Source organism: Haliotis cracherodii, unplaced genomic scaffold (assembly GCF_022045235.1).
Source record: "Haliotis cracherodii isolate W230 unplaced genomic scaffold, xgHalCrac1.p SCAF_26, whole genome shotgun sequence".
NCBI classification, from domain to species: Eukaryota; Metazoa; Mollusca; class Gastropoda; order Lepetellida; family Haliotidae; genus Haliotis; species Haliotis cracherodii.
In genome coordinates, this window is record NW_027266282.1 from 3,251,313 (window position 1) to 3,271,839 (window position 20,527).

At 40.6% G+C, this 20,527-nt stretch overlaps 1 protein-coding gene across 1 annotated transcript in view; it reads left to right on the forward strand.

Annotated features, from left to right (window-relative positions):
- The first annotated feature begins 927 nt into the window (after window positions 1–927).
- The window catches only part of LOC139472975 (cubilin-like), a 63,378-nt gene continuing 43,778 nt past the window's right edge, over window positions 928–20,527 (forward strand). The window contains exons 1-6 of the mRNA XM_071255464.1: window positions 928–1,015; window positions 8,512–8,586; window positions 12,162–12,197; window positions 12,783–12,992; window positions 14,435–14,533; window positions 16,502–16,708. Coding sequence (XP_071111565.1) covers window positions 8,529–8,586; window positions 12,162–12,197; window positions 12,783–12,992; window positions 14,435–14,533; window positions 16,502–16,708 — 610 coding nt within the window. The 5' untranslated portion in view covers window positions 928–1,015; window positions 8,512–8,528. The remainder of the gene's footprint in view (window positions 1,016–8,511; window positions 8,587–12,161; window positions 12,198–12,782; window positions 12,993–14,434; window positions 14,534–16,501; window positions 16,709–20,527) is intronic.

Genomic DNA, 20,527 nt, shown 5'->3' on the forward strand with positions numbered 1-20,527 from the left:
TTCTCAGACGGTTTCGAACAGTTTGCGCACTCAGTCTACCCCTAAACAGTACATTTCTGGTTGATGTAGCCGTCAAAAATCGGTTACGGAGGTGACGTAAGACAATCTGACGATCACACGTCACACGTGGTCGACCTGGCCGAGGGCGATCAGCGGTAGTACCCGTTTGCTGTAGACGCGTCTGTAAATCATAAACAGTCCGTCGACTACAACCAATCGTCCTTGCGACATCAGCTACGGACGTTCCCGTCTGCAACATGCCGATGGCACGTTCACGTTGCACATTTGAAAGGCGTGGCGTGACAAATTGCCGTAAAGACTTTTGTTTTCTTGTGTTTTTCTTTTTTTTGTTAATGACTGCTAACAAGTATGGCTGAAAACACGTGCGGTATTATGGCAACGTGACCAGTTGCAAGTGAAAAACCACTTTTGCCACTATAGTGCTTTGCACATGATTTTGATCGATTCACCTGCACAAAAATGGGTGTTATCTGAAGACAATACGTGGCCATTACTGTTTAAATACACAATAAGGGCCCACAATGATAACTGGTCAAAATGTTAAAATTTTAGGATTGTGAAGATTTTAATTTGGTTCAGTATAGTAAGGGGAGTGATTTGGGCCTGCGAGAGTGGAGTGCGCTAAGCCGAGGGGGAGTGATTTCAGCTATCTACAACACGGTAACCAGATCGTCTAGGACCATTCTACAAGATAACATATAGATCTATGTCAAGGACAGGTAACACTATTTGATACGATGCCACGCAATCAAACATCGATGCTTTATTTATATCCCTGAATCAAAGCTATTGTGTCTTCGAATCCATTGTTACAGTAGACGTTACGAGCTGGTAACGTTCCTGTCGAGTTTGTTACTAAGCTTATTATTTCTGACGGAAAGTACTTTGCATTTGGAAGGGGCGTATAACTCCAACAGGGTTGGTCATGCATGACTGAGTGTGCAAGGAGGTTGCGAGAGACTAACGTTGTTACTGACTATTTTGCAGATCAAAGGTTTGTTTCCAAGAGATGATTAAGAATTGTCATAACATAGATATAATGCATTTGCTATAGATATGTTTCAACGAATGTCAACGTGTGACAAGTCTTTGTAATATGGAAATTGTCACGATTACTTAGTCTAGTTTCGTTTTATTCTTCGCGATTAACTTATTGTCATGTGTAGTTAAGTCATTCTATTTCTTTGGTTATGAATTACTCGTGTTGATATTACTTTTATAATAATGTTAAAAATTAATGTAAATTTTACTTATGTAAATGTGAGTGTATGTGTGTGCAAACACAGGGCACGATGCATGACATGTGACGTGTGGTCACATCTAAGATGGCAGCTGCGTATGTGCACGTTACACCAAAACAAGAATGATGTCACACTTGAAATTGCCTGAACATTGCTAATAATCTTTTTGCACTCTTTGTCTGAACCTACCTACTGTTATTGGGTCGGTATTTCAAAGAATCAGGTAGCCATTTCAAGAAAACATGTCTAAGCATCTTGAAGTTTTTTTTAGAACTGAGCATGAGCATGATGGTGTATTTTTATATGAAGCTAACAGTAAAAGTACTGTTACTAGAGGAGGTATGCAGGACAGGGTGTGAGTTTTGAAGAGGTTTGTGTGAAAGATTAAGATGGCATAATCATGAGTTTAGATGGTGAACGTGAAGTTTGAGATTGTATCAGAGTTTTCATATTACACAAAACATTTGGGAAATTTCCAGTTTACCAAACCTGTAGTCTTTAAACCGTTATTACTTTGCAAATATTAGTTAAAGCATCTACAAATATATTTTCATCTTTTGATGATGCACAAATTTAAAAATGGTGTGTTTGATTGAAAAATTTTTTTTGTGTGAATATCATTTGTTTGAATTTATATTTTACTTTTATTTTAAGAAGTTAACAACATCTAAGTATGTTGATACAATGAAATATTGTTGTAATGGATATTGTCAGTTGACATAAGTCTTACAAAGGTTTCAGTTGTTGGTGAATTGATGAGATTATGAGCAAAACATTCTCTTCTTGGCTCAACATGTCAACAATACATGCAGTTCAGCCTCAACATATTCAGGCATGGCAGAATAAACAGAAGCGGTCTTTCCACGGAGTCTCTGTGTGAAGGCCGCATACAATTGGAAGTCTTCCGCCAATATTCCAGCTGTGGATGTTGTTTTACATCACATTCAGCAATATTCCAGCTGTGTTTCTTGTTTAACACCACACTCAGCAATATTCCAGCTGTGGTTGTTGTTAAACATCACATTCAGCAATATTCCAGCTGTGGATTGTGTTTTAACATCACATTCAGCAATATTCCAGCTGTGGATGTTGTTTAACATCACATTCAGCAATATCCCAGCTGTGGATGTTGTTTAACATCACATTTAAAAATATTCCAGCCGTGGATGTTGTTTAACATCACATTCAGCAATATTCCAGCTGTGGTTGTTGTTTAACATCACATTCAGCAATATTCCAGCTGTGGATGGTGTTTAACATCACATTGAGCAAGATTCCAGCTGTGGTTGTTGTTTAACATCACATTCAGCAAGATTCCAGCTGTGGATGTTGTTTAACATCACATTCAACAATATTCCAGCCGTGGATGTTGTTTACATCACATTCAGCAATATTTCAGCTGTGGATGTTGTTTAACATCACATTCAGCAATATTCCAGCTGTGGTTGTTGTTTAACATCACATTCAGCAATATTCCAGCTGTGGATGGTGTTTAACATCACATTCAGCAAGATTCCAGCTGTGGTTGTTGTTTAACATCACATTCAGCAAGATTCCAGCTGTGGATGTTGTTTAACATCACATTCAACAATATTCCAGCCGTGGATGTTGTTTACATCACATTCAGCAATATTTCAGCTGTGGATGTTGTTTAACATCACATTCAGCAATATTCCAGCTGTGGATGGTGTTTTAACATCACATTCAGCAATATTCCAGCTGTGGTTGTTGTTTAACATCACACTCAGCAATATTCCAGCTGTGGTTGTTGTTTAACATCACATTCAGCAATATTCCAGCTGTGGTTGTTGTTTAAAACAACACTCAGCAATATTCCAGCTGTGGATGGTGTTTAACATCACATTCAGCAAGATTCTAGCTGTGGATGTTGTTTAACATCACATTCAGCAATATTCCAGCTGTGGTTGTTGTTTTACTTCACATTGAGCAAGATTCCAGCTGTGGTTGTTGTCTAAAACAACACTCAGCAATATTCCAGCTGTGGATGGTGTTTAACATCACATTCAGCAAGATTCTAGCTGTGGATGTTGTTTAACATCACATTCAGCAATATTCCAGCTGTGGTTGTTGTTTTACATCACATTGAGCAAGATTCCAGCTGTGGTTGTTGTTTAACATCACATTCAACAATATTCCAGCTGTGGATGTTGTTTACATCACATTCAGCAATATTTCAGCTGTGGATGTTGTTTAACATCACATTCAGCAATATTCCAGCTGTGGATGGTGTTTTAACATCACATTCAGCAATATTCCAGCTGTGGTTGTTGTTTAACATCACACTCAGCAATATTCCAGCTGTGGTTGTTGTTTAACATCACACTCAGCAATATTCCAGCTGTGGTTGTTGTTTAACATCACATTCAGCAAGATTCCAGCTGTGGTTGTTGTTTAAAACAACACTCAGCAATATTCCAGCTGTGGATGGTGTTTAACATCACATTCAGCAAGATTCTAACTGTGGATGTTGTTTAACATCACATTCAACAATATTCCAGCTGTGGTTGTTGTTTTACATCACATTGAGCAAGATTCCAGCTGTGGTTGTTGTTTAAAACAACACTCAGCAATATTCCAGCTGTGGATGGTGTTTAACATCACATTCAGCAAGATTCTAGCTGTGGATGTTGTTTAACATCACATTCAGCAAGATTCCAGCTGTGGTTGTTGTTTAACATCACACTCAGCAATATTCCAGCTGTGGATGTTGTTTAACATCACATTCAGCAATATTCCAGCTGTGGATGGTGTTTTAACATCACATTCAGCAAGATTCCAGCTGTGGTTGTTGTTTAACATCACACTCAGCAATATTCCAGCTGTGGTTGTTGTTTTACATCACATTGAGCAAGATTCCAGCTGTGGTTGTTGTTTAAAACAACACTCAGCAATATTCCAGCTGTGGATGGTGTTTAACATCACATTCAGCAATATTCCAGCCGTGGATGTTGTTTAAAACATTACTCAGCAATATTCCAGCCGTGGATGTTGTTTAAAACATCACTCAGCAATATTCCAGCAGTGGATGTTGTTTAAAACAACTCTCAGCAATATTCCAGCCGTGGATGTTGTTTAAAACATTACTCAGCAATATTCCAGCCGTGGATGTTGTTTAAAACATCACTCAGCAATATTCCAGCAGTGGATGTTGTTTAAAACAACTCTCAGCAATATTCCAGTTATGTTTGTTAGCACAGCACACAGCAATATTCCATCTGTTGTGTGTTGCTATTGTTGATCAAGTTGATTGTTAAAAGTTTAAGATATGATGATGCCACATTTCCCCTCCCATCAAAACATAGACATGAAAACATTTGGAACTCTCTTCTCCTACAGATAACGGCTCACCTGGAGAGAAGTAATTCCATGGCACATGTTTATTTTCAACCCCTGCATCAAGGTGTGAAGATAAAGACCCAGATGTGACTTTGCTTGTCCTAATTTCCTGCCTACAGCAGCATAGGGACGTTTGAGAATCAAGTGGCTGTGTGGGGACTGTTGATGGTATGACATACATGTTCAGGAGAGCATGGCGACCTGCTCATGTTTGCATCCTGTTTGAAATCAGTTTTTTCAACATGCAGAATAAATTTATGATTTCTAGGTTAAATGGTGTGAAACGATTTGTTTCTATCCCCACATAAAAAAATTACTACCCCGGTACAGGTTTGAATACCAGGGGTAGTACCTAGGTGTCGAATTGAAGTGAGTGAGCTTTAACCAGAGGAACAGCTTATTGTAATGGTTGTAAAAACTTTGATCGTATACCCATCAATGATATGAGGCATTGTGTATGTGCAATAAAGCCAACATGGAGACGGTCATATCCCAGGGTGTGTTATGCAGACCTGTATTATGCCCCCTGCTAGGCTGATATGGCAGTCAATGCAATTATCCTGCATTACTCCTTAATGCATTTACTGCTTGTTCTTGACTGAGAGAAAGACCCAAGTGAGATCTTTCGGAAGAAGAAGTTGTTCCAAGTAGCTGAGAGGACAACCCTATCACACAGCTCCCATGTGACCAGGGAAGGGGTGACATCACAGATAAGCACCCATAGAAGGAAGATCTGTGTGTTGAACTCTCACATTATCATTGAATCATGCTTTTAAAGTTTTTTACATAAACTTATTTTTCAAAAACCCAAATGCCTGGGACAAACGATATTAGCATTCATCATGAGGAGGGGACACATTTTGATTACTCTTTGCTGTGACTGCAGATACATGCCAACGTGTGGCAAGGGTCGCCTTAATTAGTCTGGGTGGGATCCCCATCCTTTTGGCCAAAATTGCACATCCACCTGCACCCAGACTTTAAAATGTAAAGACTGTCTCCCACTTTCCCCACAGCTTTCGCAAAATACATCCAAGCGTTTAAGAAACAGAAGACCCAGCAGGCATGTCAACACTGTCGCTAAAAAATGTCTGATGATTCTGAGCATGCTAGGCTGTCATCCCCTTTACGACAGCCACCCCAGAATCGTCGTCCCAGGTGCCAATGTTCTCCATGTTCACCTCTGTGACCCCGATCTTCATGGCTGCCCCCGCTACAATGATGCCAGACGTGGCACCTATGGACCCGAATGTGTCTATCCCACAGATGTAGACCCCTACACGGGACCTATGCAGGCTCATAGGCTCCTCCAAGGTTTCAGACTACCTGCCTTCCAACAGACGCCTCCCCCAGACGTACCCGGCGCCTTATATGGACTCGGCATGGTTCCTGTATTTGCAGATACTGCAACAGTACATGCCATGGTATCCAGCCCCTTCAGCATCTGGTGGCTGGTCGGGTGGCTTAGTGGTTAAAGCGTTCGCTCGTCACACCGAAGACCTGGGTTCTATTCCCGACATGGGTACAATGTGTACCCCCTGGAAAGGACTTAAAGTGTACGCTTTTCCGCCACCAGTACACCTGGCTCCAAGGTTGCATCTGCACATCTGGTCCATCTACAAATAGCCTTAAGTGCCAAAGCCTACTCAGCTAGGGCGGCAAGGGCTATTACCCTGGCACATAGACCTTCTACCATGAGTCTGTATGATGATAAGTGGTGCTACTTCAGGCAAGGAAAAACACCGGGACCCAACCTCAGCGTCTCCATGATTCTTGGCCAGATTTCTTCTATTCTTGCACCACATGCGTCATGTGAAAGGTAGCTCTATCATGACATTCCATGTGGCACTCAACTCTTCTTGGTAGTTCCAGAAGATTGAAAAATGCAGAGGATCCTGGAACTCCAAGCCTCACTTCGTTCCTTCCAACTGAAAGAACAGAAGGCCAAGTTTATGCCCCCAGTGTGATACCTCAACGTGGTCCTCACATATTGAGAGGCCCGCCCTTTGAACCTCTCCATTTGGTGTCATTTTATAACCTTTCTACAGTCAAATCTCCTTAATCCGACAATCGGCTTTATCCGACACAAATGATGGGAACCAATTTAATCAGTGCTGTTTAGACCCGTTAATCCGACAGTCTCATACTCCGACTCTATAGCCAAGAACCAACTCCTAGGACAGCCCGACAGATCCTTCCTCATTCTGCCCCTCTCTTCAATAGTGGGATCTAAGGATGAACAGGAACTCCTACTATGTCCAGTGAGGGCGCTGAGATATTTTTTCGACGCTCCAAAAATAGCCATGGACAACATGGTATACCGGTTGAAGTCAGTCGTAACACCTTTGCTCTCTGGCTTCGAGCCATCATGCTTCAGGCGTACGAGGCCGTGGGACTGGATCCTCCGAGAGCCAGCAACCCGCACGTGACCTGGGCGCTTGCATGCACCAATGCGCTTCACAGCCACCATTTTCGCCAGCCACCGCCTGTGAAATGTTGCCTTAGAGGATGTGGAGGCGTATACAGCTTTGGCCCATTAGTGGTTGCCCAGCAGGTGACCACCACTAGATGCCATTGTCACTCTCACATGTCTAGAGCTGGCCTTGCAACCTCTTCGGTGCATCAAGAGCAGTTATGGATGTCTGTCATTTCACCCATCAATCATGACCACTGTCCACATGGATTCATTCCAGACTCTAAAGTATTTATCTAAACGTACAGTACACTACACCATTTCATTACTGTACACGACCCTCATATTGCCTGTAGGGACCCTTTATGTTAACTATTGGGGATCCCCTGGACACCCACTTTTTTATGTGAACATAAAACCCCGGCTATCACTGTTTTATGGGCTTATATGAGATAGCATCCCAAAGCATGAGAGATATGACAATCGGTATTGGGAGAACAGGTACAGGTAATCAACATGAGGATTGTGAAAATATGTGGGAAATACCCACCTGTGCCAAAAATGGACTTGTCCGACATTGCCGTGGTTGGATTCTATTGAGGTAGTCATCATTATTTAAATACGGGTAAATAGTTTCAAAGCTTGTACATGTCATCATCACCCTTGAAGAGGCTTGCATAATGTTGATATATCGTGTAGGAAATACATGACTTGTGGTCGTTGTTTATTGTACAAAAAAACATTGTTTATTCTCCCTGCAGTGTTTTATTATACGATAAACAACTCCTACTCGTCCTATATTTCTTATATGCATACAGCAACAGGACATTAAAGAGTCATGGGGAGTTAGATGTGCAGTCTCACACTCCGTCGCAGTGGTGACTCAGCATAACAACACTGCCACAGGCTAATTTGCATATCACGTGACCGGACTTTTCTCTTGTTTGTAAACAAAACGCGCTTTTACAGAAATCTGTATAGAACGGACTAATGCAAGTATTTGGTATATGCTTTACATATTGTTTTGCATGATTATTTAGATATGCTACCACAACTGCGACAGTGAGTTGCATGACAATATATATTTATACATTGAAGTGTCCGTATCGCTAGCTCTCCGTAGGGCTTCGATGACAGCACGTTCAGCCGTACAACCAATATAAACAAACGATAACTACGCAAAAGCAAGTAGATTTTCACGTTTTAGGATACTTTCTAAATGAACCGTAACCATTCTTTGACATTTGTTTATCACAATGTGAAAGCTTGTCAAAAATGAAACGGATGAACAGCATATGCAATATCTTGAATGGACTGTAAAAGATGTGACGAATCATCACATGGCGCTGGCCTGTGGCAAAGGTACTATGCTGGCTGGCTGCCAGCCGCAAGGAACTCTGGGTAGGAGAGTGGTGCAGTCTGTCATGTAGTTGTAAATCTATTAGCAAGGCCATGTCAGTTTACACTTCCTGGTTTCAGACTGAAAAACACCCAAGATGTATCCCGGAGGTGTTGGTGGTCTGCTGCTTCTCCTGTGTGTGGCATCATTCTCAGGTACTGTACCTCTCACTGGAACCTTCTCAACAAGAAGGTCTGGTCAGATATGTGTTCATTGCATGCCCTGATGATGTTGATGCTGTGGTGAGAGGTGATGGTGAAGTGGCAGCTTCATCAGGGCATGTACTGAGATGTTTAGTGTGTGCTGAGAACGAACTGTTACGATACTGTTTCCCAGGATGGCAGCTCCAAATGAGGTTGTGGCTTGGCTTCATCTGTGAACCTCCTGAAGGAATGAACCTCCAACTGATTTATTATACCTCTGACCTTAAAGGGGGTATATAGCTATACCAAGGAATTCCGTCCATCTGTCCAACCGAGGACATTTCTTTGTGCAATCTTGCAAACACTTCTTGGATTCTTTTCATAGTTGGTGAACACTTTCTATATTTCTAACCATAGAATTTCAATATTCGGATTTTCTGAAAAAACACAGCTCTTTCATTTTTTTTCCCTTAGAATTGTTTTTACTTAAACATTTGTGTGACCTATAAATTGAAAACTACAGCATGGATTGAAAACAATTTTAGTAAATTATTTAGAATCCACCATGATCTCAGAAGGTATACGAGACTTAAGCTAGGATTCCTTACATCAAAGATTCTTATTCAGCAACTTTATTCGGATTGCAGCATGCAGATGCAGAATAAGTTCTGTAAAAACACATACTGGTTATATATCTGTAAGCAGTATGTTTGTTTTTTCCTCTGTGAGTTCTTTGCTGAAAACATGGCTCCGAACTGGTCCAGACTGCTGACTGTCTGTGTTGTGTCTCCAGAATATCAATTGATGCTTTTAATAAAGGACCCTTCATGCAGTTCATGTGTTAATAACACATTTCATAGGCTAAATGTCCTTCTAAAGGCTTGGTCAAAGTATATTTGCCAAAGTCAAGTTTGGTGGAGAACAAGGCAAAATGTTGCGAGGAAGACAAAAAAAAGCGAAAGGCTGTCGTTGAAGGCGTGTTTGTCAGTGAATAAGAAGCAGATAGTTTCGTTTAATATATTCCCAGGGCCTTTTCCCAGCAAAAGGCTGTCGTTGAAGGTGCGTTTGCTATTAATATATTCCAAGGGTCTTTTCCCAGCAAAAGGCTGTCGTTGAAGGTGCGTTTGCTATTAATATATTCCCAGGGTCTTTTCCCAGCCAAAGGCTGTCGTTGAAGGTGCGTTTGCTATTAATATATTCCCATGATCTTTTCCCAGCCAAAGGCTGTCGTTGAAGGTGCGTTTGCTATTAATATATTCCCAGGGTCTTTTCACAGCAAAAGGCTGTCGTTGAAGGTGCGTTTGCTATTAATATATTCCCAGGGCCTTTTCACAGCAAAAGGCTGTCGTTAAAGGTGCGTTTGCAATCATATATTCCCAGGGTCTTTTCCCAGCCAAAGGCTGTCGTTGAAGGTGCGTTTGTAAGTGAGTAACAAGCAAATAGTTGTGTTTAATACATTCTTAGGGTGTTCATGCATGGAACGTAAGTTATCTGTTTGCACTTCGACCCATGGTTGCATTATATATTTGGTGATAACGAAGTTAAAAGTAGTGAATTTTGCCAACTCATCGCAACAAACCCCAGAGGAAGATCGGTGACTCTCTGGAAGTCAGCCAACTGATTCGATCCAAGTCAGCCAAATGTAGATGACCTTGGAGGATGTAGAGTAGGAAAATAGGAGGGGTTTCCTAGAAACTGAATCTGTTACTATTTTGTTCAAGTTTCTGAACCATACTAACAAGTTATGTTTATCCACACGTATGGAATGGTATAATGAAGTTTACCTTGTTCCTATTATTTCAGCATTTCGTGTAGTCATGCTGCATAAGAATCTACCTATCGAATCTTAGCTTTAGAGTTCAAACAATCTCATTAAAATCAGATCTTAGTTCTTGTTACTGCTAAACAAAGGTCTGAGGACATCCCATTACAGGTCACGCCAGGACGACTTGTCATCCGACCAATCAGAGCGGATCAGGAAAGTGACAGTCACAATGTGTTTTCTAATCATACAACCTCGATACGGTTAACACGGGGTATGCTGAATGACAGTTACGGCTGTACGACTGATTCCATCAGAATCACCGTCTGTCTCTCGCTTCAACGGATAAACATTTGCACAGAAGAGACGTTGCACAGCACGTGGGAAGAACTGCCATATAATCTCGACCATATATTACTATTAGACATTCCAGAATGTTTGTTGTTCAGTTTTCAAATTTTTAATTGAGAAATTTGTCAACACTTTTTTCAAGCGTAGTCCGAAATGAAAGTTTGAAACTAGTTCCATAAAGCTTGAGAAAGCTGCGTTTTGATTGGCTAATGTTGACTTCTTGTAAGTCATTTCATTGGTCGATCAAAGTTCGTGAAAGGTCATTCTGACGTGACCCATAATGGGATGTCCTCAGATCTTTGTTTAGGGGTAGCGAGAACTAAGATCTGTTTTCAACATGTTCAGTGAGATTGGATTTGAAATTTTGGAGAAAGAAAGTGTAGTTTGCAACAAGGTTATACAAGCTTACGTTCATTATGGCAGATTTATTTGAAACTTTGTTCAAATGAGTTGCACAGTTCTTTCAAAGTCATCCATTGGCCCTCAACCATTTTAACTCTGATGAAGAAACTATTTGAGTATCACTGCTGATCGGAAGTGTATTCCAGTGACTGTGTCTTTGTTTACATATGTAACTGTTGACAACAGGCAGAGTTAGATGAGCTACAGCGCCATGGGAGGATATATCCTGATTTAGTCAGAAACATTTGCTACCATTATATATTATATATTGACATAAATAACACTGTAATATGTGTAAACCTTAAATGTCAATGAAACTGAAAATGTTTTGATATTAGTCATTTGGCAATTTAGGCCCCTTCTACGCTGCTGTTTTCTGTAAAACTGAAATATTCATAAGAAAATATGAACTGTCGTGTAAATGTTCGGTCTGCTATTGGGTGCTTATGAAGATTACTGGCAGGGGGTGCTCACAGGAGTCGTGTGCTTAACACGGTAAATGTGGTACATTGAGAATGCTATCCAAAATGTTATATTTTTCCTCAGATTTTGCTCTGCCCTAACATGTCTGCTTGTTCTTAGAATTCCCAATATGCATTTAGTTGTTCAGTTTTAGTATTTGAACCCTGAAATACATGACATGTGTTTGAAAGTTTACCGCAATAATGGAAAGGAGACAGAGCCTACATGCAGGTTTCATTACAAGCGGTATGCAGCCTGACCTTGTTCCAGCTTGAATAGGGTACTGCACTCATTTACTGTGGACAGACATTGTTCATCAAATTAAGTATGTACAGATGTAAGGGAGGTAATTGCAAAGTAGTCAAAAACATGGTTTAAGATGTAAAACAGTGAATAAATTTAAACCAATTGTGTGAAAATTGTTTAAACATGCATGTGTTGATTAAACATTTTCGGAAATATATTTTATTGTAAATATATTTTGAGGAACAAAGACTTTCTGTGGGTCAGTGTTCATGCCTCGCATCAATGTTTTCTTGTTTCATATTTTGCTGTGATGTTATCTGACACACTCCTAAGTTTAATGGTGTTGATGCTATTTCTCTAACAGCTGGGACTGCAGCCCAGGCGTCTACGGATGTGGCAGGTAGGTTGAGTCTCACGACAGGAATTCCCCCCAGGGGACGTCTTAACCTCCTGAACATGCTCCCATCCCAGTAGTCCGTCTTACAGTTCCTGTTTGTGCTTTCTCAATGTATAGGCCAGACACACTTTTATATTTGTTTTACAAATTTTCTCAAAAAATGTCAAAAGTCTGAAGCCAAAGTATGAATGTTCAGGAACTGACTGTATGTTGATCCATCACCATGGTGACAACACAGTGATAAGAATCCTGATACTTTTGAAGCCCTTCCTGATGCATTATGTATAAATCTTGTATCAAAGTTTCAAACACGCGTCAAAGATATATTTTTCAACTTAATATAGCATTATTTTAAGATTTACTTCTTTTGTAAAAAATAGAAAGGCTCTTCTTTAAAACAAGGGAAGATACTGGGTTGGCCTGAATAATAATCAAAAGTTATGTCAGACAAGGTGATGATACAGTGTAGAAATACCTTCACTGGAGTACATATAGAAGCCCTTGATGATGTCTTAGATGTGATTCATATATAGTAGAGTAGCTGGTGGTACCACAAGTGTGATTTCTGGACTCACTCCTGTCCCCCAGCATCATGTGACCGGAACTTCACCGCCCCCGTAGGAGACTACAGCTTAAACACCACCGGGCCCGGCAACTGTACCTGGCAGATCAGCCGTAAGAACACCGGCCAGACTTCCATCGTCTTCAGCCAGTTCCTGTTGGGCACGGCAGACTACTTGGTCGTGTACGATGGTGACGGAAACCACTCACAGGTCATCAACGCCACAGGGAAGAAGGGTATGAGACTTCATTGTTCATGTTAATGGGTCCCATTCCACAAAGCGATCGTAGCACTGTGATGGTCGTAGTATAGTAGATGTTAAAGAATGGGAGTTACAATTGTCTTAGCGCAATGATGTTTGTAAGTGTACGTTAGAGAATGGTAGTTACAGTCATCTTAGCACAATGATGGCTGTAAGTGTATGTTAAAGAATGGTGGTTACTGATACAGTTGTCTTAGCCCAATGATGGCTGTAAGTGTATGTTAGAGAATGGTAGCTACAGTCATCTCAGCACAATGATGATCGTAAGTGTATGTTAGAGAATGGTAGCTACAGTCATCTCAGCACAATGATGATCGTAAGTGTATGTTAGAGAATGGTAGCTACAGTTGTCTTAGCACAATGATGATCGTAAGTGTATGTTAGAGAATGGGAGTTACAGTTGTCATAGCACAATGATGATCGTAAGTGTATGTTAGAGAATAGGAGTTACAGTCATCTTAGCACGATGATGATCGTAAGTGTATGTTAGAGAATGGTAGCTACAGTCATCTCAGCACAATGATGATCGTAAGTGTATGTTAGAGAATGGTAGCTACAGTCATCTCAGCACAATGATGATCGTAAGTGTATGTTAGAGAATGGTAGCTACAGTTGTCTTAGCACAATGATGATCGTAAGTGTATGTTAGAGAATGGGAGTTACAGTTGTCTTAGCACAATGATGATCGTAAGTGTATGTTAGAGAATGGGAGTTACAGTCATCTTAGCACGATGATGATCGTAAGTGTATGTTAGAGAATGGGAGTTACAGTCATCTTAGCACGATGATGATCGTAAGTGTATGTTAAAGAATGCGAGTAATGATTCTCCTAGCTGTATGATGATCGTAAATGGATGGAGTTATGAATGTTTTAACACTCAGGTTGCTTTGTGTAACTGGGCCATGGAGCGCGTGTGGAGTCCTACCACAGATGAAATCCGCTCCTTGAAACTGATGGGGTTAACTTCTTTGGTTGTGTAAACATGGCATCGAACCTCTCATCAGACAGTCCACTACATGAGGCGTTGTGTTTTTAGAGATTATTAACTGAGTCTTTACTGTATTGTCTATATCCTATATGAGGAATACCAAGTAAGTATTACTTTTGCCTGCAGTCTATTATAGACCTGTTCTGTCCCTGTTGGCTAGAAGTATATGAAGTAATAATCGATTTACTAAATTTAATTTACTGAGTAAATCATTTTATTTATTTTTTACAAAGATGTTTAAATGTTTGACAAAAAGTGTATTTTCTGATGTCCTGGTAAACACGAGCCCTACCGGAATAATAAACAGCTCTGACAAAATCAGTATCATGATTACCTCAAGGAATGCAGCAATGCCAGATTCTGTTATCAGTTCTTATGTCTTTTGTTGCCATGGTTTATCTTTCTATCACGTCTGTTTCTATTTCAGATTCTTTTCTTGTGGTGGCCTTCTCTAAAAAAATACGTATTGAGTATTCCCAGGCGTCAAACGTCACTGTAGGCCTGGCCTTCAGATATGACACCAAAGGTCAGTTATCTACAATAACATTTGTTTAGCAGAAGTGAACCTTGTCGCCTTCCTGCATTGTTTCTGTTTTAGCTTCCTGTTCTAAATAGCTGATAGTCCACGCACCATTTGAAATTACTGTTTCCTGACTGGGGTGGGGGTCGGGTAGCCTTGTGGTTAGAGCGTTCGCTCGTCACACCACGCCACGGGTTCGATTCCCGACATGGGTACAACGTGTGAAGCCCTTTTCTGGTGTCCCCCGACTTGATATTGCTGGAATATTGCTAAAAGCGGCGTAAAACCATACTCACTCACTCACTCACTCACTCACTCACTCACTCACTCACTCACTCACTCACTCACTACCAGTTGGGATATGATTTCTTTTTTCGCGAACACGTGGTGTCATCGCTGATTTCCAATGGTCCATTCACATCATTTTCACCATCTTTTTCACCACTGGAACCTGTTTCAGCGGATAATGGAAACTGGCTATACTTTGGCGTTGACGTGTTATATTTCATTCATGACTGAGCGAGTGAGTTGTGTTTAACGTTACTTTGAACAGTATTCCAGTTTAATCACGGCGTGTCAGTTTAATGTGGGAGGAGTGTCCCAATTGTTTACATGCATATGCTAATAATAGAATGGGAGGGGCTTGTGTTGCATTATTCCACTGAATGATATCACTCATTTCATACAGTTGTCTGCAGTTTTGTGTGTGTTAATCACTAAGTAAGCAGTCTGTGAAGTAATTATTGTTTTTTTATTTAATTTCATTTATATTTGCAACACAAGCCGTGCCCATTCTATTATCAGCGAATCAGGAAACAGTTTGGCCATTACCTACATTTCTTTTCGGTTTAGGGAAACAAAAGCAAAATATATTGCTTTGTTAGCCAATGCCACAGAATCACTTTCAATTTATTTATTCCAGCATAATACTGTTGTTCATGTGTCAACTATACCTCCATAAATGCAGATAGTATTGACGTCAATTCTTAGTATGTGGAGGACTATCAGTGGAGGATTCCTATGTAGAAAAAGTCCCAAGCAACCTATCCTTGTCATATGAGGCGACTTAATGGATTTTGTGGTCAGGCTCGGTGACTTGTTTGAATGCGTGTCATTGATGCTCATGATATATGTCACTGTGTCCATTTTAAACTGTATAAAATTTGGTTATGCCCAAATCTGTTTGATTAAATTTGTTTTTAAACATAACTTTGCATTCATGACTCATTCATGTATATATTACTTGTTCTCGTCACTATATGGCTGAACTAATGTGGATGCATCAGTAAATTTAAACTTGCTCACTCACTCACTCACTCACTCACTCACTGTGTTCTGATGGGATTGTTTATTGCCACATGTAAATGGGGATGTTTGGAGGTTTGGGCTGGATTTGACTTCCACTGAAGTTTGGAAGTGATGCTATTAAACCGAAAGTGATGTTATTAAACCAGAAGTGATGTTATTAAACGTTATTAAACTGGAAGTTATGTTATTAGACCAGAAGTGATGTTATTGGACTAAAAGTGATGTTATTAGACCGGAAGTGATGTTATTAAACTGGAAGTGATGTTATTAAACTTGAAGTGATGTTTTTGAAACAGAAGTGATGTTATTAAACTGAAAGTGATGTTATTAAACCTGAAGTGATGTTGTTAAACTGGAAGTGATGTTATTAAACCGGAAGTGATGTTATTAAATCTGAAAGGATGTTATTAAACCGGAAGTGATGTTATTAGACTGGAGGTGATATTAAACCGGAAGTGCTTATAACATTGTTATTGAGGTGGCTATTACATTCTGATTTTTTGCTTTGCTTTGATGAACATCCTGTGTGTTTGTCAATAAAACTTTTAGAATCTGATTGCAACATGATATATGTGTTTGACAGATCCAGTAGAAGATATTTCAATGCAGATACTAGTACTTTAGTCCCTTGCTTGATGTTTGCTTTAGCATAGTTTCTCTCTGTAGATTGTCTCCTGCACATGGAGCTACAGTACGCTGGGAGGGTTTTCGCTCCCTTCTACCTGCCTGGTCAGGGACCCTTAACGTGTCAGTACCTCATCCAGGGGCTGCCACAAACACTAGACAAGGTCCTGGCCCTCAGCTTTACGGACTTCAACATCGTCAGCGGCGTCCTCAACGTCACAGATGGAAACAGCTTCAACTCCACCAAGGGTGAGTCTACTAGATATTCTTATACATCAACAATAACCCATTAGTGATGTCATCGTATAGATCTTACGTTTCTTCAAATACTGGAATGCCCACAAACTCAGTTGCTAGTGTCCATGCCCAGGGCATTCTGGGAGAATTCCTAACTTAACTGAAGAGTTTACACTCCAAAGATTTATAAACATCCTTGGTTTAAATATAGATTTTTTTATGGTTAAAAATCAAATAAATTTACACGTAAGTTCCATGATGTGAATCAAACATGCAAACTCACATATCTTGTTTAGTGTTATAACCTTCTAAGCCAGCAGGGCAGATGATGAAAGGGTGTTCAGTCTAACATATCATGACTTCAGTTATCTCCATGCTGCACATTGATTGTCTGTCTCGCTCTCATCTAATTTGTTTTATACCGTGACTACTGTATTGTTTCACTATAAGGTATCCAAATGCTTGTTTTTTATTGTTCTGGTATTTGTTATGTTTAGACAGTTGATAAGTTTGTTAAAACACCTTGAACACAGGAAACGTTTATTAGTTGGCCCCTGAACCAATTCAGAATATTTGGATCCCACAACTGATCCTTCCAGGGGTTGCACACTCAAATTGAAAACACACTTCAGATTTTGCTTGGTAGTGAGAAGCTCAGCTCCAAAGATCATTTACAGTAGACCACCTCTGTGGTCTAGTGGTAGTGCGTCCGCCCGGAAAGCGGATGGTCTTGGGTTCGATCCCCGTCCACGTCATACCAAAAAACGTTAAAGATTAACACTCGGCATTTAGGGGCTAAAACATGGACTGGTCGCCTCGGAGTCATTATACTGTGTCTGAGTGGGGTATTCATGTTAAACTGCGGCATGGTATCTGTGGGCTAGCACCATAAAATTGGCATCAGTCCAGACTTGTACTAGCAGCCACACACACATGCATGCACATCGCTATATAAGTGCAAAAATCTTGGACGCAACGTAAACCCCATTTCACCTCACCTCACCTCACCTCACCTCACCTCACCTCACCTCACCTCACCTCACCTCACCTCAAGGTGTCCTTGCTGCATGACAGAGTGGTCTCCCCTTCATCTTATTTTGTTCATGACGCTCTATTATATGTATGTAGCAGGGCGTGGAGTCATCCCACAGATGACATCCTTACCTTGTTAGCTTGCTGACAGGCTTAACCTCTTTGGTCATGTGGACAAGGTGTCCGACCTCGGAACAGAAGGTCCGTGGTTCGAATCCCATCACGGGACACAGAAATCTTATGGCCGCTTGTGACTAACCATCTTGCATTCTTACAGCATTGAATAGACTGACGTTTCTAAGTTCTAAATGAAGAAATTCTAGATTAGTGTTTTGGTTTTATTGTGAATGGGTGTAGCGAGTAATAAGCTGTTCCTGGTGACACACATTGCATAGCCTGCTGTATAAGGCGACAATGATAAGGATCAACACCTACAGTTCCACTCATACTGGGGACACACTGCATTGTCTGCTGTATAAGGTGACAATGATAAGGATCAACACCTACAGTTCCACTCATACTGGGGACACACTGCATTGTCTGCTGTATAAGGTATCAATGATAAGGATCAACACCTACAGTTCCACTCATGCTGGGGACACACTGCATTGTCTGCTGTATAAGGCGACAATGATAAGGATCAACACCTACAGTTCCACTCATACTGGGGACACACACTGCATTGTCTGCTGTATAAGGCAACAATGATAAGGATCAACACCTACAGTTCCACTCATACTGGGGACACACACTGCATTGTCTGCTGTATAAGGCGACAATGATAAGGATCAACACCTACAGTTCCACTCATACTGGGGACACACACTGCATTGTCTGCTGTATAAGGGGACAATGATAAGGATCAACACCTACAGTTCCACTCATACTGGGGACACACACTGCATTGCCTGCTGTATAAGGCGACAATGATAAGGATCAACACCTACAGTTCCACTCATACTGGGGACACACACTGCATTGCCTGCTGTATAAGGTGACAATGATAAGGATCAACACCTACAGTTCCACTCATACTGGGGACACACTGCATTGTCTGCTGTATAAGGCAACAATGATAAGGATCAACACCTACAGTTCCACTCATACTGGGGACACACACTGCATTGCCTGCTGTATAAGGTGACAATGATAAGGATCAACACCTACAGTTCCACTCATACTGGGGACACACTGCATTGTCTGCTGTATAAGGTGACAATGATAAGGATCAACACCTACAGTTCCACTCATACTGGGGACACACACTGCATTGTCTGCTGTATAAGGTGACAATGATAAGGATCAACACCTACAGTTCCACTCATACTGGGGACACACACTGCATTGCCTGCTATATAAGGCGACAATGATAAGGATCAACACCTACAGTTCCACTCATACTGGGGACACACACTGCATTGCCTGCTGTATAAGGTGACAATGATAAGGATCAACACCTACAGTTCCACTCATACTGGGGACACACACTGCATTGCCTGCTGTATAAGGCGACAATGATAAGGATCAACACCTACAATTCCACTCATCCCCTGGGTCTATACCTCCCTAATAGACTAGCAGATTAAGCTACATGTTTGCCTATATGCATTAGGAGCGGAAGGTTGCTTTTTATGGATTGTCTGGTCCAGACTCAATTTTTTACAGACCGCCGTCATATGGCTGAAATATTGCTGAGTGCTAAGCAACAAACAAACAAACAAAGCTATTTAAGAACTTGATTTTAATGAATAGAGTGAGGCCAAACTGACTTGGAGCTTGCGACAATGCTCCTGCAGTGTTTGACATTGACAATATGAATATTTAACTAATATCACTATAGAAGGACCTTCACAGTTGCGAGCTGCCCCACAAGTCCATTCCAGTGTTTGTCAAATCATTGTGACACAATCATGTTGCGGATTATCAGACACGTAACAAGTTCGAGTATCTCATAAAAACATCATGCAAAAAAGACATTTAGGAGGCATGGAGTGTGTTTTACACAGCAGTTATAAAGATTGTATCATTATGACTCGTGATTGACTTATCCTTTGAAATATCACACAATAGATGTGAGTGGGGTGCACACATTTCTGTGATCCCAGTTCCTGTGTGATCTATAGAGCGGGGTAGTTGATAGTGAAACATTGTTATTGTTTCCTCCATTTGGATTCCTGGGGTGATCACTGGCTGTGTCAGTGCAGCCATTTACCAGATGTCACATCCGGCGTTGCATACGAATTGAGAAAATACCTTATTTTCTTGAGAATATTTTACACCCAAGTATAATGTGCACCCCCCTCTAGCGGATTCAGTACTTTGGAAAAAAAAAAAATTGAATATTATGTGCAGAAAAAAATTACACCATACCCTTTCAGCGAATTCCGGTAAACAAACGGGTAATAAGAATTTTTGTCAGCACAAATTTGAAATTTGATATAAAAAAATTGCCTGACATGCTGATTTACTATTTAAATTGTATTTTTTGTTCTACTTGGCATCGTTTTACATTCAGGGATTAAGATTACCTTGTGTATTTTCTCATAAACTAAGCCGGAAACAGCAATCAGCTGTAGACACATTTTCTTGGAATCTACCGGTGATTCGGTCAAGACACACCCAATATTTAACTTTACAAGATTTTAATGGAAGGATTGGCAAAACCTGTATCTGAAACTATTTTCTTATGAGGAATAATATATTCCAATATCTTGTTATTTTAGTTGCAGCTTTTACTAAATATATTTAAAATAATAATAACCCTACACGCAGCAGCTGATCGCTATTGCCAGGGAATTT